At 42.6% G+C, this 12,719-nt stretch overlaps 2 protein-coding genes across 6 annotated transcripts; both read left to right on the top strand.

Annotated features, from left to right (window-relative positions):
- The first annotated feature begins 45 nt into the window (after nt 1-45).
- Nucleotides 46-5,059, top strand: LOC125296036. 5 transcript variants are annotated; one of them, XR_007193706.1, is made up of 10 exons: nt 46-287; nt 391-495; nt 614-660; nt 821-1,328; nt 1,411-1,464; nt 2,452-2,567; nt 2,803-2,932; nt 3,399-3,494; nt 4,249-4,436; nt 4,552-5,059. XR_007193706.1 is itself a non-coding variant. In XM_048245667.1 (10 exons), the coding sequence occupies exons 2-10, from the start codon at nt 392-394 to the stop codon at nt 4,678-4,680; spliced, it is 1,350 nt and encodes a 449-aa protein (XP_048101624.1). In that variant the 5' UTR covers nt 49-287; nt 391; the 3' UTR covers nt 4,681-5,059. The 5 variants fall into 5 exon arrangements, 3 of the variants coding, with proteins under 3 accessions (XP_048101624.1, XP_048101625.1, XP_048101626.1); XR_007193707.1 differs by having other exon boundaries at nt 2,456-2,567; XM_048245667.1 differs by having other exon boundaries at nt 49-287; nt 2,489-2,582.
- Nucleotides 5,060-7,630: 2,571 nt separating this feature from the next.
- LOC125296037 (transmembrane protein 100) lies at nt 7,631-11,901 on the top strand. Its single transcript, XM_048245672.1, has 2 exons — nt 7,631-7,715; nt 7,905-11,901. Exon 2 carries the CDS (start codon nt 7,976-7,978, stop codon nt 8,378-8,380), a length of 405 nt encoding a protein of 134 aa, XP_048101629.1. The 5' UTR covers nt 7,631-7,715; nt 7,905-7,975; the 3' UTR covers nt 8,381-11,901.
- The last annotated feature ends 818 nt before the right edge of the window (nt 11,902-12,719 follow it).

The following is a 12,719-nucleotide window of genomic DNA, read 5'->3' on the forward strand; positions in this document are numbered from 1 at the left end:
TCGCGAGATATCCTCGCGGTAGGTCTTTTCTTCCTTCTCAAGATACTTGTTTAGCTAGCCTACTTGTGTATCGAGCTATCTAACTGGGAAGCTAAGATCACATTATTTGCACCGCCGTAAAGATGCGAAAGTCATGAGAAATTAAATGAATTAATAGATGCAGGTTTATGTATTTAATGGCAGAAAATACATTCGCAGTATGTGATACGTTAGGGACGTCGTAGCCTAATTACCGTTTAAACTCCAGGAAGTTTGTGTGGGGAAATCACTTGCTTGACGTTACAAAGGTAGACTGCGCGATTTGCCTTTTGTGTAATTATTTTGTATCGTCTGATTTCTTCAGCTGTGTTTGATTTTGTCTTTCGTTGCCTTTGCATTTGTATCCACCAGAATGTCAATCCTGTGCGCTGTCGACAATGCACTGAAACAGTGTGAAGTTGAAGAGGGTCGCTCCAACGACAACATTTTCTTATGTAGAGATTTACTGACACATATGTAAGTCTCCTTATTATGAATGACGATTTAATTTTTACGCTGTTGACAAACTTCTACGACTTCACTGTTGCATTTGTACCTCTGACACAGACAGAGCTGTCATTGTTTTATCTTGCAGGAAAATTCGTCATGCATACTCAAGAGAGGATACAGTTGCCAAAGATGGTACGTTACATCATGCATGTGTATTTTGATATTATTAGCAGCAAAGAGTATATAAGTACTTCTATACTCTTTGTAAGCAGTATATTATTTTTCTAAGCACAACGTGACGGAGTACTGATAATTACGAGTGTCAAATTGAGGTGTATCTGTATGTCTTAAGATTCTATAGATATTTCTCCTGAGGTGACAGAAGAGCTGGAGCAGCTGGAAAAGCTGCTTGAAAAGGCACGGAGAACCCTGGCCACACATGCAGACCCAAGAGCCAGTACTGCGAAGGGAAAAGGGAGGACTCCTTCCCTGTTAAATTCCCACAGAAAACAAAGCGAGAATATCACCAAAGTCAGCTTTGACAAAAGACCTCCCCAAGTGGCAAAGGCATCATCTCATACCAAAGCAACACAAAGGATTCCCGGAGCTCATGGGCAAACGACCCAGGGTGGCCTATTGAGAGGGCCTGGCCAAACAGAGACCCATAAATCAGGAGAGGCTCCACCTCTAAACTCAAAACAAACTAAAGTTTCAGTTGATAAAATTTGCACTCAGAACTTGGTTACTAATGGCAAACTGAAGACTCAACGGAAAACCCTTTCTTCTGGTGATGATCTATGTAGGACCAAGACACTCGGACCTCCTGATGCTAACGTTAAGGCAATTTTAGAAGAGAAGTGGTAAGCAGTCATTCAGGATATGTGCATCTTTCTCTTTTTGCAATTGTCAAATGCTATAATCAAATGCTAAATATATTTTAAGGATTCCATCTCCTCTCCTGCAATCTTGGACAGCAATGAGGAGCAAACAAAGCAGGTGGGGAACATACTTGACGTCTTCTCAAAATAACTTATAATATCTCACAAATTATTTCAAATTACATTTTTTTTGGTTTACTGTAGATCTTCATGGTTGTGTTGCCGCCTTAAGGGACATAACTTGGTTGAATTTACAAATTAACTACGCTGTCCTGCCAAAAAATGACCCACTCATTATTTTGTTGGGACCACCTTTAGTTTTGATTACATGCAGCTCCCATTTGCCTTGGCATTGTTTTCACAACCTTATGCATCATATCATTTATTTCCATCCAGAGTTGCATTTATCTTTCGTTGAGATCATCTGTGGATGTCAGGAAAGCCTAACCACTGAATAAAGTCTTCTCCAGCACTCCCCAAAGACTGACAGTAGCTGTTTTTAGATAGAGAATGCGCAAAATTCTCGGGGAGAAGAGACGTCTTTATGCCAATGTATCTGTCTAAAAAGGAGGTGAAAAATTGCCACCTTGGTGTGAGTGTTCACATACAAGCCGGTGTTACGGATCTTAATTGGATGCATGTTAACTGGGGATAAACAATTAGCCCATAATCACGAGCAGGTAGGCTTACCTTATTTACAGCAGATGTGACTCTGATTAGACAAATAGTCAATCATAATACTAAGCCTACTTCTGTGCAATAAAGAAGTCTGCCCTGAACCACATCTGCTGCCTCAAACGGTGAAAGAGTATTTCAGGGAGAATGAAGAATCATTTTCACAAATGAATTGGCCACCACTGAGTCCAGACTTAAACCTCACCTGGCCTGGCTCAACGGTCTGAAGCCGGCTAAGTCTTTGGGATGTGTTAAAGAAGACTTTGCGCCATTTCCTATCATTAATACAAAATGTTGGCAAAAAAGTAATGCAACTCTGGACACAAACATGTGTTGCATAAAGTTGTTGAAACAATGCCATGGTGAATGCAAAAATATGTGCCAAAATTATAGCGAAATGTTGGCCTAGGTGGTGACTTTTTTTTTTTAGCCAGGCAGTATAGATGAAAGCTCCTGTCTTTTAAAAGGTTATGGGACAAGGTGTTGGCCAGAGGTACACAAGTTGTTCCTGAGAAGACACACTTTACGGAGAAGCTTCAAAATACTGTATCCTTTGATGAGGTACTCAAAAACGTATTTGAATGAACATACATTTCATGTTTTACAGTGTACTGTAACTAGTGGACATGCTTTGTAAAAATAACACACTAAAATTCTACGTCTGTGTAGTTTGTGCAACAAAATGATCTGCAAATGTGCAATGCCATATTTTGGAAACATGTTTGAATAGCTCCACAAAATGTTTTGGCATTCTTGTTTTTCCTGACCTGGCATGGTGTAGTTCCCTATGGAGATGCTTTCTGATGCCCCTGCTGACGCCAGTTCTAGGATGGGTTGCCTCACTGAGCTAGGCAGGGCACTCCATTTTTGTCACCATGCCGAGCGCAGCATTAACCAGTCTTCAACTGAAGGTATGCCAGGCAGTCATATGATGAAACTGACAGAGAATCAGGTAGTTGAAGGAGAGAAGTAGTTACAGTACAAATGTGTAGGAGTAAAGAGCAGGTTTGTCGAAGTTAGCCAGATAGTGAACACCCCTTTATACTGCTTCTTAATTAATGCAATTGGATTAAATGAGTATTTTTCTCATCATGTTTTGGATTGTCCGTTATAATATGCCATTTTCTAATTTTGCTCATTATTAATTACATTTGAAGGTTTCTGACGAACCTCTATCCTGCGTACTGATGTTACTAATAGTACATACTAATTTAAGTGTGTGAGATATGAAAGTAGAGCCACTAGATGGGAGACGTAAACCCAGAGTGATAGCCACGACAGGCATGTCTACAGCCAAATTGAAGTTTACTCCAGAGATCTTTCATGCAGTATGCCTTAGTTGTTTTCTTGTATTTGTGAAATTTCATTATGTTGAAGTAGACACTGGGAGACAACATAAGTCTGAAGCAATGCTCAATGGACTTGAGGAAATGATGATGGGTGTGCTGGCCCACACTGGGCAAATGATCTCAGGTAATCAACTCGGTTATTAACTTTAAATTATCAAGGTTCATCTTTCAGGAGTTTTTTAAAGGTCTGTGTATTGAAATCCAATTTTGAGAATTCGATTTAACATTCTAATTAGGCCTACAGGGAGCCAATGAAATACCCGATGAAGCGGGTCTTTATTAGAATCACAAAAGTTTTCTGGAATGTAAATGCAGTTACATATACTGTGTACACAAAAGTTGTGCACACTACGCTACGTATTTAACATTTCTTTTGCATTTCAAATCATTAACAATTACAGTTTGAGCAGTACTTAAAGACAGAATATAAAGTGCAAAATATGAGTATAAGTATGTCAGGAAGTGCATTTCCTCTGGATCTTTCTCAAAGATTCAGAGATTTATGACAAAGTAATAAGTATGTTCTGTATATTCTGTTTGTGTGTCTGTGTGTGCCCTCTGTCTCATCAATAATGGGAAGCCTCCTAAATATAAAATGTCCTTGAGTTGTTTAATTAAAACTGAAATGAACTCCTTTTGATGCTACACTTATTTACAATATGAAGAATGGAGTCTCTGACATTTCCAGTGCGCACAACAAGCACCTGGTATCATCATGTTGTTGTCATGGGTAGGACCATGAACTTTTTCATCGGTTTTAGAAGAATTGCGAACACCCGTAGCACTAAATGGGTTTCCAGTACGTTGAAAATGGACGAAAAGGGGAATTGTAACATTTTGTTACTTTAATAGTAACTAGTTGCTTATATGTGTTTCAGTACTGGATAAGTATCACAGACAGGAGCCTGAAGTGTTGTGTCCAGTTAGAAGGAGGGGAGCATGGGGAGACCCACAGAGACCCTGCCTGCCCCCTACTGTCTGCTACGACCATCAGGCTGAGCTACAGGAGGTAGCTCACCTGAGACTGAGGGTGCAGCTACTACAGCAGGAGACAAAGCTCCAGCAGGTGACAAGGTTTTGAAATAACATTGTGTTCTGTTTCATTAGCTGCCACACTGGATTAACATTGAAGTTGGAATTGAAAGATATAAGGTTGTCTGATGATGTTTGACTTCTAACAGATTCTCAGAGATCGTCTCCACTGGGGTTTGCCTTCCTTCTCTGCTGTTGACCTGAGAGGACAGTATTCTCTCCTGGGGGAGGGAGGACTATATTTCCCTACTCTTGTAATGGACACTGAGCCAGATTGAGTTGAAGTTACTTCAGCAGTCCAGAAGAGTTGATGTGTGAGTGTTCTGCCATTTGTGTCTGTTGTGAAAGTTTGGAAGGTGTATTTTCATATGTATATATATAGTTTCTGGAAATGAGCGCTGTTTGTGTGTGTGTGAGCTGTATGTTCGTGTTGAGCTGTTTTGAGTGTTTAGTCAGAAAAACACTAGCATATCAGGATTTTCATTAAAGCCAATCATGTGGTGGTAATATGTGGGAATTTGTGCCTGCTTAGTGTGTTGCAATTTTATTTCACCAGCAGAGGGAGCCATCTAAAACTGACCTACTCTGATGTTGCTATTCAATTTCAATATGGTTGGATAGACTTGCATTTTGAATAAATAAATACTTTCAAAAGTCTTTATTGTCATGGTGTTGTGAAAATTATTTATGTTAGCCATCACACAGGGTTAATTTGTAGTGACCTTTCATATCATTTCAAGCAGCAAAACACACTCAAGGCTGTAGGAATAATGGTTAGATTAATTAGATCTAACCATTAATTAATAGATTAATTAGATCAATGCAATTACTAATGCCGCCATTAGCACATTCATTCCTACTGAGCTGATGTCTTCGAATGGTGGTAGGAGGTAGCACCACAGGCTACTGTGAATGTGTAAATACACAAAAAGAATGCTCTTTTCACAAATGTGATGCGATCCATGACTCAGGAACTGTGCTTAGTCAGAGTTCTCTCACTGTAGGGGTCCACTGGTCATCTAAGTTAGCTCAACACAAGGGAGCCAGATGGAGTACATGCCATAACAATGGTCCCCACACTCATTACTCAAACTAAAAGACAATCCCTTATCACAGTGAATTTAGAGTGCCAAAACCCACAATAGTCCCTGAGGTACAGTTAATGACTGCATATATTCACAACTAAAGGTGTATAGAGGTGCATTCTCATGGAGTTATTGTAGTCTGGGGAATATGTTCTGTCTTTAGGTAATAGCAGGCCGTTCATGTGTGTTACATACAAGTCAAAGAAGCTCAGAGGAGGGAGTGGGGAATGTAGTGGTGGATTTGGGTGCATACAGGCTGCAGAATGGAGGACAGGTGGCGTTTGGTTCACACAGAGCGGCGTGGGTGTTGGAGTGCTATCCTCCAGACTGCCCCCTCTCCTGGGCTCACATATGCGCAGACATTTCTGCTCTGAGTCACCGAGAATAAAGTCTCTGCTGACTGAGAAAATGGCTAAAAAACACCCGAGTTTGGGGTGGAGATCAAGATGAAAATACTACAGTCAATGAGCAAGATAGGAACAGGGATTTGTAACAGCTGTTTTTTGCCCTATTGGAACAGTTTGATTCAACCCTCCATTCAAAAAATTGAGGATACAGATATCAACATTTGAACTGATAATTGGTGGGGAAAACACCTCCAAAGACTGACCTGCACTAGAAAACAAGAGTAGGTGGTATTGATATATTGATGTAGGGAAGCTGTAAACAGCCCTTCACCCATATGGCTCAAGCCAGGGAATGCTTCTGACAGATGTAGAATTTAGCACGAATCTGCAATTAAGATGTGCCCAGAACCATCTCGCCTCCATCCAATTTCTCTCCTGTGCATCCTTCTGTTACCCCGCCTTCTCTCATCTCACCCCTTATTTGCCTCTCCTCTCCCTCTCTGGAGTCAGTCATGAGTCATTCTGCTCATCTAGTTTTATGGTTTACTGCTCGGTACTGTGTCTCACCTCTGTATCTTAGGCCATACATATAGACCTCCTTTAGAGACACATCAAACTTCAATAGACTTTTATATGCCATCCATCTTGCCTTCATATTAACGTTTTGTCAAAGCTCTATGCAAAAAGCATATATAAGATGCCCCTTACAAACATTACTTGACACAATGCAAAGCCATACCAATCATCTGTCTGTCTTGTGTTACTGTGTGCATGTGATATTCATAGTGTTCATTTTATAACTGACATTAAATAGGGTGCTTGGGGCTCATTCCCTTCTTTTCCTCAACCTACAAACATATTGCTAGAACAGTGCAGGCACAAAAACACACCTCAACACACACAGCTGCGAATGAGCTTAGCACGCTCCCATCTCCCATTAATTTGAGAATGACATTTGCCACCCACATATGTGCACACCTATACACAATTCAGTTAGCCTACCATGACCTATCCACCACACTTCCCTCTGGGTACAGCCTAATCTCTTGAGGGCGCAATAGGTAGGTATGTGACACGCATACAAATTGAATTAAGCTGTTGGTATACTTGCGTGTTTTTCACAATTTTGTGCTTGAGTGTGTTTTTTTCTGACGGTGTTTCCCTAAGGAAAATTCTGTCTTGAATAATGACACATTTTATCCCTTAGGTGGGTTTCATTGAGCTGATTTGGTTGTCTCTCCCTCTCTGTGTGTATATGGGGGTGGATGATGTGTGGGTAGGTGCGTCTGTGCACGCTCAGATGGGATGAGAGGAGAGAGTGAATGCCATTGGTCTGTCAGGAACAGACACCGCAGCTGTGCTGCTCCTGTGTGTGTGTGTAATGCAGTGTGATGCGTGAGATGCTCCTGATGGGCATTATGATCATTCTTTCCCACAGGATGTAAAACTGACACACATTGTCCCTCCTCCTCACTGATAAACGGGAGTTGAACAAGGAAAAATCAAGGCTCTTGTGAAGAGAAAATGCTCCATCCATTGAAGCCAAAAGGAAGAAGGGGGCAGGAAATTGCCCCTCTCCTCTTTCTCCTGCCTTGCCACTCCCATCCCCCCACACCCCATAACATGGACAGGCACGCACATCCACACTGTACAGACGCTCCGCTCTGGGCATGGACGTCATCCTGGACTGTAGCCTATCAGCAGCCTATAGCCACCCACTTTTCATCCTTGGCCCCACCCCTGCTACAGGCTACATATAAAGCAACTCTCAGTTTTGGAGATAAACCGCAGCATGCTGTGAGAGGAAGCACGGCAAGCAGGAGGAGCACATCACTGCAAGGAGAGAGGGAGCACGGCGCTGGAAGGAGGAGAGAGACCAAGGTAGAAAAAAGGAATGTAAAAAGGAAAATAACAAAAGCATGTGAGTGAATTCTAGTCTTCCCGAAGCTTTTCAGAGAGGCTTCATTGTTTTTCACGAACTGGTGAATAATTAAGTGCTCTATTTCTCTTTCTTTATCTCTCTCTCTATCTCTCTCTCTCTTTCATTCACTCACATTATCCCGGGCCAAGGCAAGGCTAGTGGCCTGTGGAAGCAGGGTGCCCTGGTTCTCTCCTCTCCTGCCCCACGCTGTAGCTTCAGAATGGGCTGCACTGCAGGACACCCGGCCTGCCAGCCCCAGTCCCCTGGAGCCTGTGGAGTGTCCGCTGCTGAGAACCACAGCGTAGGACCAGAGGAGCTAGGCCCCAAAGCTCCAGACGTGCTGTCCTCTCTGGAGCGACTCTCCCAAGCCACAGGTGGGGTGGAGAAGTCCTGGTACCGCTGTATTTTCCCCTTCGGCATAATCTCCCTGGTGATCGGCATCGCAGGAACGGGTGTCAGCTACACCTACAATGATCTCCCACAGACCAAGGTGGTTTCTGTGGTGCTGCTGGTTACTGGGTTGATCCTGGTAATAATGGCCACAGTCTGCTGGACAGCCCACAAGAAGAAACGCAGGAAAAAAAAGGAAGGAGCGTCCGCTAGTTCTGAGCAGTGCCCACTATGACGGGGCGAGTTGGACAAGGATAGAAATTAAGCGAAAAGGATAAAGGGATTTGGAAGCATGCTTGGTGGCTTTTGCCTCACAGCATCCCTCTTATGATTCTTCTTTTATTCTGCTGATGAGCTCTGTCCACTGACTAACTCAGGAGAAGCAACCACGTGCACTGAGAAAGGTGCAAAAAAAAGTATACGCACACTTTTTTGGCGTAAAAGTCTCATTTGTACACACTCAAGGATCAGAGTGGAAACACTTTTAAGTGGCAAGAGGAGGGACACATGCAGTTTACCGTCACACAGCAGGTGTCTAGTGTCAAAACAAGCCAGAAGAAGCACCACACTCTTACACGCACACACACTCTCTCTCTCTCTGTCTCTCTCTCACTCTCTCACACACACGTACTGGTCATTGGACACGGTGGGTGTGTGTTGCAAAGCGGTTGCTGCCGTCAGCTCTGGCGTCAGACCCCTGCATTCCGGCCACCCAGAGTATGCGAGTGCTTCGTCGGAGAAGTGGGCCAGAGGGGGCAACCCGACACCCCCACCTAAGTGGAGTTGACCCCCGTCGGCGTCCCGCGTCATTGGCCCCATCCTGTGACACCAACGCAATGTGTGAGCTTTTTACGCAACGGGACACTGGAACATGAACTGCGGTCCGCCAGCTCGCATCAACAGCTGTGAGCTGCGCTCGGGAGGTCCCAACAGCACGGTCTTTAAAGGGAGGTGTGTATGTGTCTGCGTGTATGTTCCCAGGAGCAAATGAATATAGAGAGAGAAGATAAAACTCTCTTGTCAGAAACAAACCGTTGATTTATCAGGGCATTTGCTTCTGGTAGACACCTGGGTCTGTGTGTGCACGTGGGCACTATTAGGAATCACTGGTGTTTATGGGGGTGCGAAATCACTTGGGGATTTGTATTTTGTATAACACCTGTTGACGTTTCTGAGGACCAGGAAGCTTTGTCCACTCTCATCCTCAATCATAGCATCACAAGGCCTGATTTTGTCTCCCATTGATCTGAACAGATCATGAGATTAGCAACTCAAAAATCAAGGAGACACTGCATTTGCTGTATTTTTTTACATATTTTTTAGAGGCCCAAAGTGCCTTGAGCTGTCAGCAAAACTGTTTCAAGTCTCTGTGCGCACATCGTTTTTTCCCCTTGTTTCTATCAGGAGCACCCCCTCCCCCATCTAACCCCTTTAACCTCAAACGTCAATGAAGACCCAACACCCCATCCTGGTTTTTCCACTGGAGCTAAACCCCATTGCCATGTCACAGGAAGCCGAGGGAACAGAATACCACCAGCACCCTCCACACACACACACACACACACACACACACACACACACACACACACATACACACAGCTTCTGCATTACACTGCCATCCTGTCAGCAGCAACAAAATCATTTTACAGTTATTATACAGAATTGAACAAAGACTGAGAAATGCTGAATTTGCCCTATCTATCCTCAGACATTTGCTTTGTTGAAGGCGTGATGGAGCAGCCGTAACGTCACCAGCTGACAATTGGTTTACCCGGGTTCAATTCCTGCCGTTATGAATCTGTGTTGCTTTGGATGCAAAGCGTCTGCTAAATATCTGTCAACTTAACTTAACTTTAATTGGAGAACGCTCATAGATCTCTGGTCCCTCACGTTCAGTCTTTGAGTGCTTTCCACTGCCAGGTTATTAACGTTGCCTCTTTTGAGAGACAAAACTAATATGTGTACTCTAAAAAGGAACACTCAGTGTTTCTTAAAAACAAAATCAGTCAAGGGACATACTAAAATCTAGTCTCAATACCTAACCTATGGGGGAGGTTGACTTGATTTCATTCATGAGTGATACATGATGCTCGACATTCATGTCCCTGTGTGCATTAATGCTCCCGGGAAGATATTACAGAATGTCAGAACAGAAGAGATGCCTCCTGTGGTTCCCTGTCTTGGAACAGCAGGCCATGTTCACACTTTTCCCCGCCCGCACAGTGATAGCCATGTGCTCTAAGCAGACGGCCTCTTCAGTCTGCCGGGGCTCAAGAGCTGCTGTATGTGTCCCCAGGGCTGTTTCTACTACCCTCAAAAACTCAAGGATAACTCAGAGTCACCATGCTGTGGTTGTGAGCTCGGCAAATAGTGTTTAAGGAGGGACTGAGCCTGCATTTTGAAGGACATTATCACTATGTGTCAGAAATGCTTTTGCATCCGTCAGCAGCGTGCAAAATGATTGCGCATGAAATATGAGAAGGAGAAGGGGAAGGGAAGAGATAAAGAGGAAGTTGGTATGGACATTCGCTGTAATTAAGCATATGCTGAGACTCTAAACTGGATGTGCTCTGAGCACCCTTGTGCCCTTTGCTGCAAATTAGAACAGTCTGTAAAGCAAAAACGTATCCGTATACTGAAAGACACTAGTGCAGCTGCAACCAGACAAGTCTGTGCATTTGGCATGTTAGAACAATGTGCCTTCTTAGGTGTCCACACAACACAACAAGGATCTTGAACATTAATATTCTGTGCCTCTAAATCAGATTGTCACTTGTGTTCCTTATTTTTTTTTTATTATTATTATTACACTGTGCTTGCCATATGAACAAAGATTATTGAAGAAAGGGAATACCTTATCTCTTTTTCGTCCCTTTTCCCTTTATGAGAGAGAGAGAATTGTGCTTAGTTTTCCAGGAGTCTTTATCACCCCCTTCACCATCCCCTTTATCTCAGCTTGCTGCATATACAGCCTTGACTTTAGCCCACTTCATGAACTCTGCTTGAGGACGCCATGGCTAAAACTAGGTTTAATGCCCTTTGAAGGCAAATGGTGGCCGTGAGTTAGCGTCGGCTACAGCTCGGACGAACCCTAATAGCCGAGATGTGGGGGATGACTCATCCTGGCTAAGGCTGATTTAATTACATTGCTGAAGCCTTGTTGGGAGCCAATAGCAGTCACTCACAGCTGAAACAGTACTTGCAAAAGTTCTCTCTTACTTTCTGTATTAACATGAGATAAATCGTTCACTGACTAAAAAACAGAGGATGTTGAGGCTACATTGGAGATGTGACAGAATGTGAAGTAAAGTACAGGTAACACACACAAAACCACTCCACCATGTCTGATGATAACTGCACTTCAGCTTATTCTGCAATGTGCCACGCAAATACGTGTCTACAAGATATCCTTCTACTTGTTCCAACAGAAAAAGCTATGTTAGTAAACTGGTCTTTTGTAATTTGTAATAACTTGTGATAAATATTTTGGTTTAAAAAGAAAAGAGGGAATAGCCTACTCTACCTCTCTATACCTGAGGGGGTTGCTTGAATGAAGAAGTTCCACATAATTATGTCTGTCCTGGTAAAAATGTAATCCATCTCCTTACTGATGTAAATATAAATGTGTGCTTATATTTATTTATATCTTTCTACTCATATAAGCTTAATTCAAAATCTGTACTGGATGTTCACTTGAATCATTTTGTTTTTTGTGAATTTATTGTGACAAATAAATATCTATATTTTGATACAGTATAAAGTCTAAGTACATGTATTTGTTTGTTTGAACAGTAGCACAGTGCTTCTAAAAAAAAACCTAAAAAAAAACACTGACAGTTTTTCCAGGCACTCATTTATAAAAAACCTAAAAGTCCTCCTGAAATTATCTGAGACATTCAGCCATATGGGTGATAACCAGCCATCAAACTTTAGTTTTTAAGTGAAATACTTATATACAGTATGTTATGTCTTGTTGATCTTGCCTTATTAATTGACATTGGAGCACATGAGGCAGCTTGTCTTAACACAGTCCTTAACCCTTAAACAGGGTGCAGGAGATGCATACTTTTTAACATCCTGTAGGAGGCATTTCTAAAAGTTTATACCAAATCAAAAGTCTTGTCTGTGATCAGTATCTAGGTCACATGACTTGGTTCAGATTTGTTGTCATTATTTAGTTAGCCTGGGCAGAAATCAAATTGGCCACCAACGGTGGCGTATGCTAACCAAGTGGTGAGTACATATAAATCAAAAGAAATTATTTTCAGCTAGATGTACCGCAAATCGGTACAAAATATGACCAGCGCTCAATCCTGCATATTCTCTCCAAAAATAAATCATGATTGTCAATTTGTCTCCATCTCCTACTCCATCCCCTACTGCAACTTTATGTAAATTAGTGTGTGCATGTGTGCTTACCTGTGTGTGTGTTTTCCTTTGTGACTGTGTGTGGGGGGGTAATAAGGTGTGTGTGTGTGTGTGTGTGTGTGTCTGCTTGCCTGCATGTATGTGTGTGTTTTATGTTTGTGTGCATGTGTGTGTATGTTCGCTTGTGAGTGGGTGTGTGGGGTAAT

The sequence above is a fragment of the Alosa alosa genome, chromosome 6 (assembly GCF_017589495.1).
Source record: "Alosa alosa isolate M-15738 ecotype Scorff River chromosome 6, AALO_Geno_1.1, whole genome shotgun sequence".
NCBI lineage: Eukaryota > Metazoa > Chordata > Actinopteri > Clupeiformes > Clupeidae > Alosa > Alosa alosa.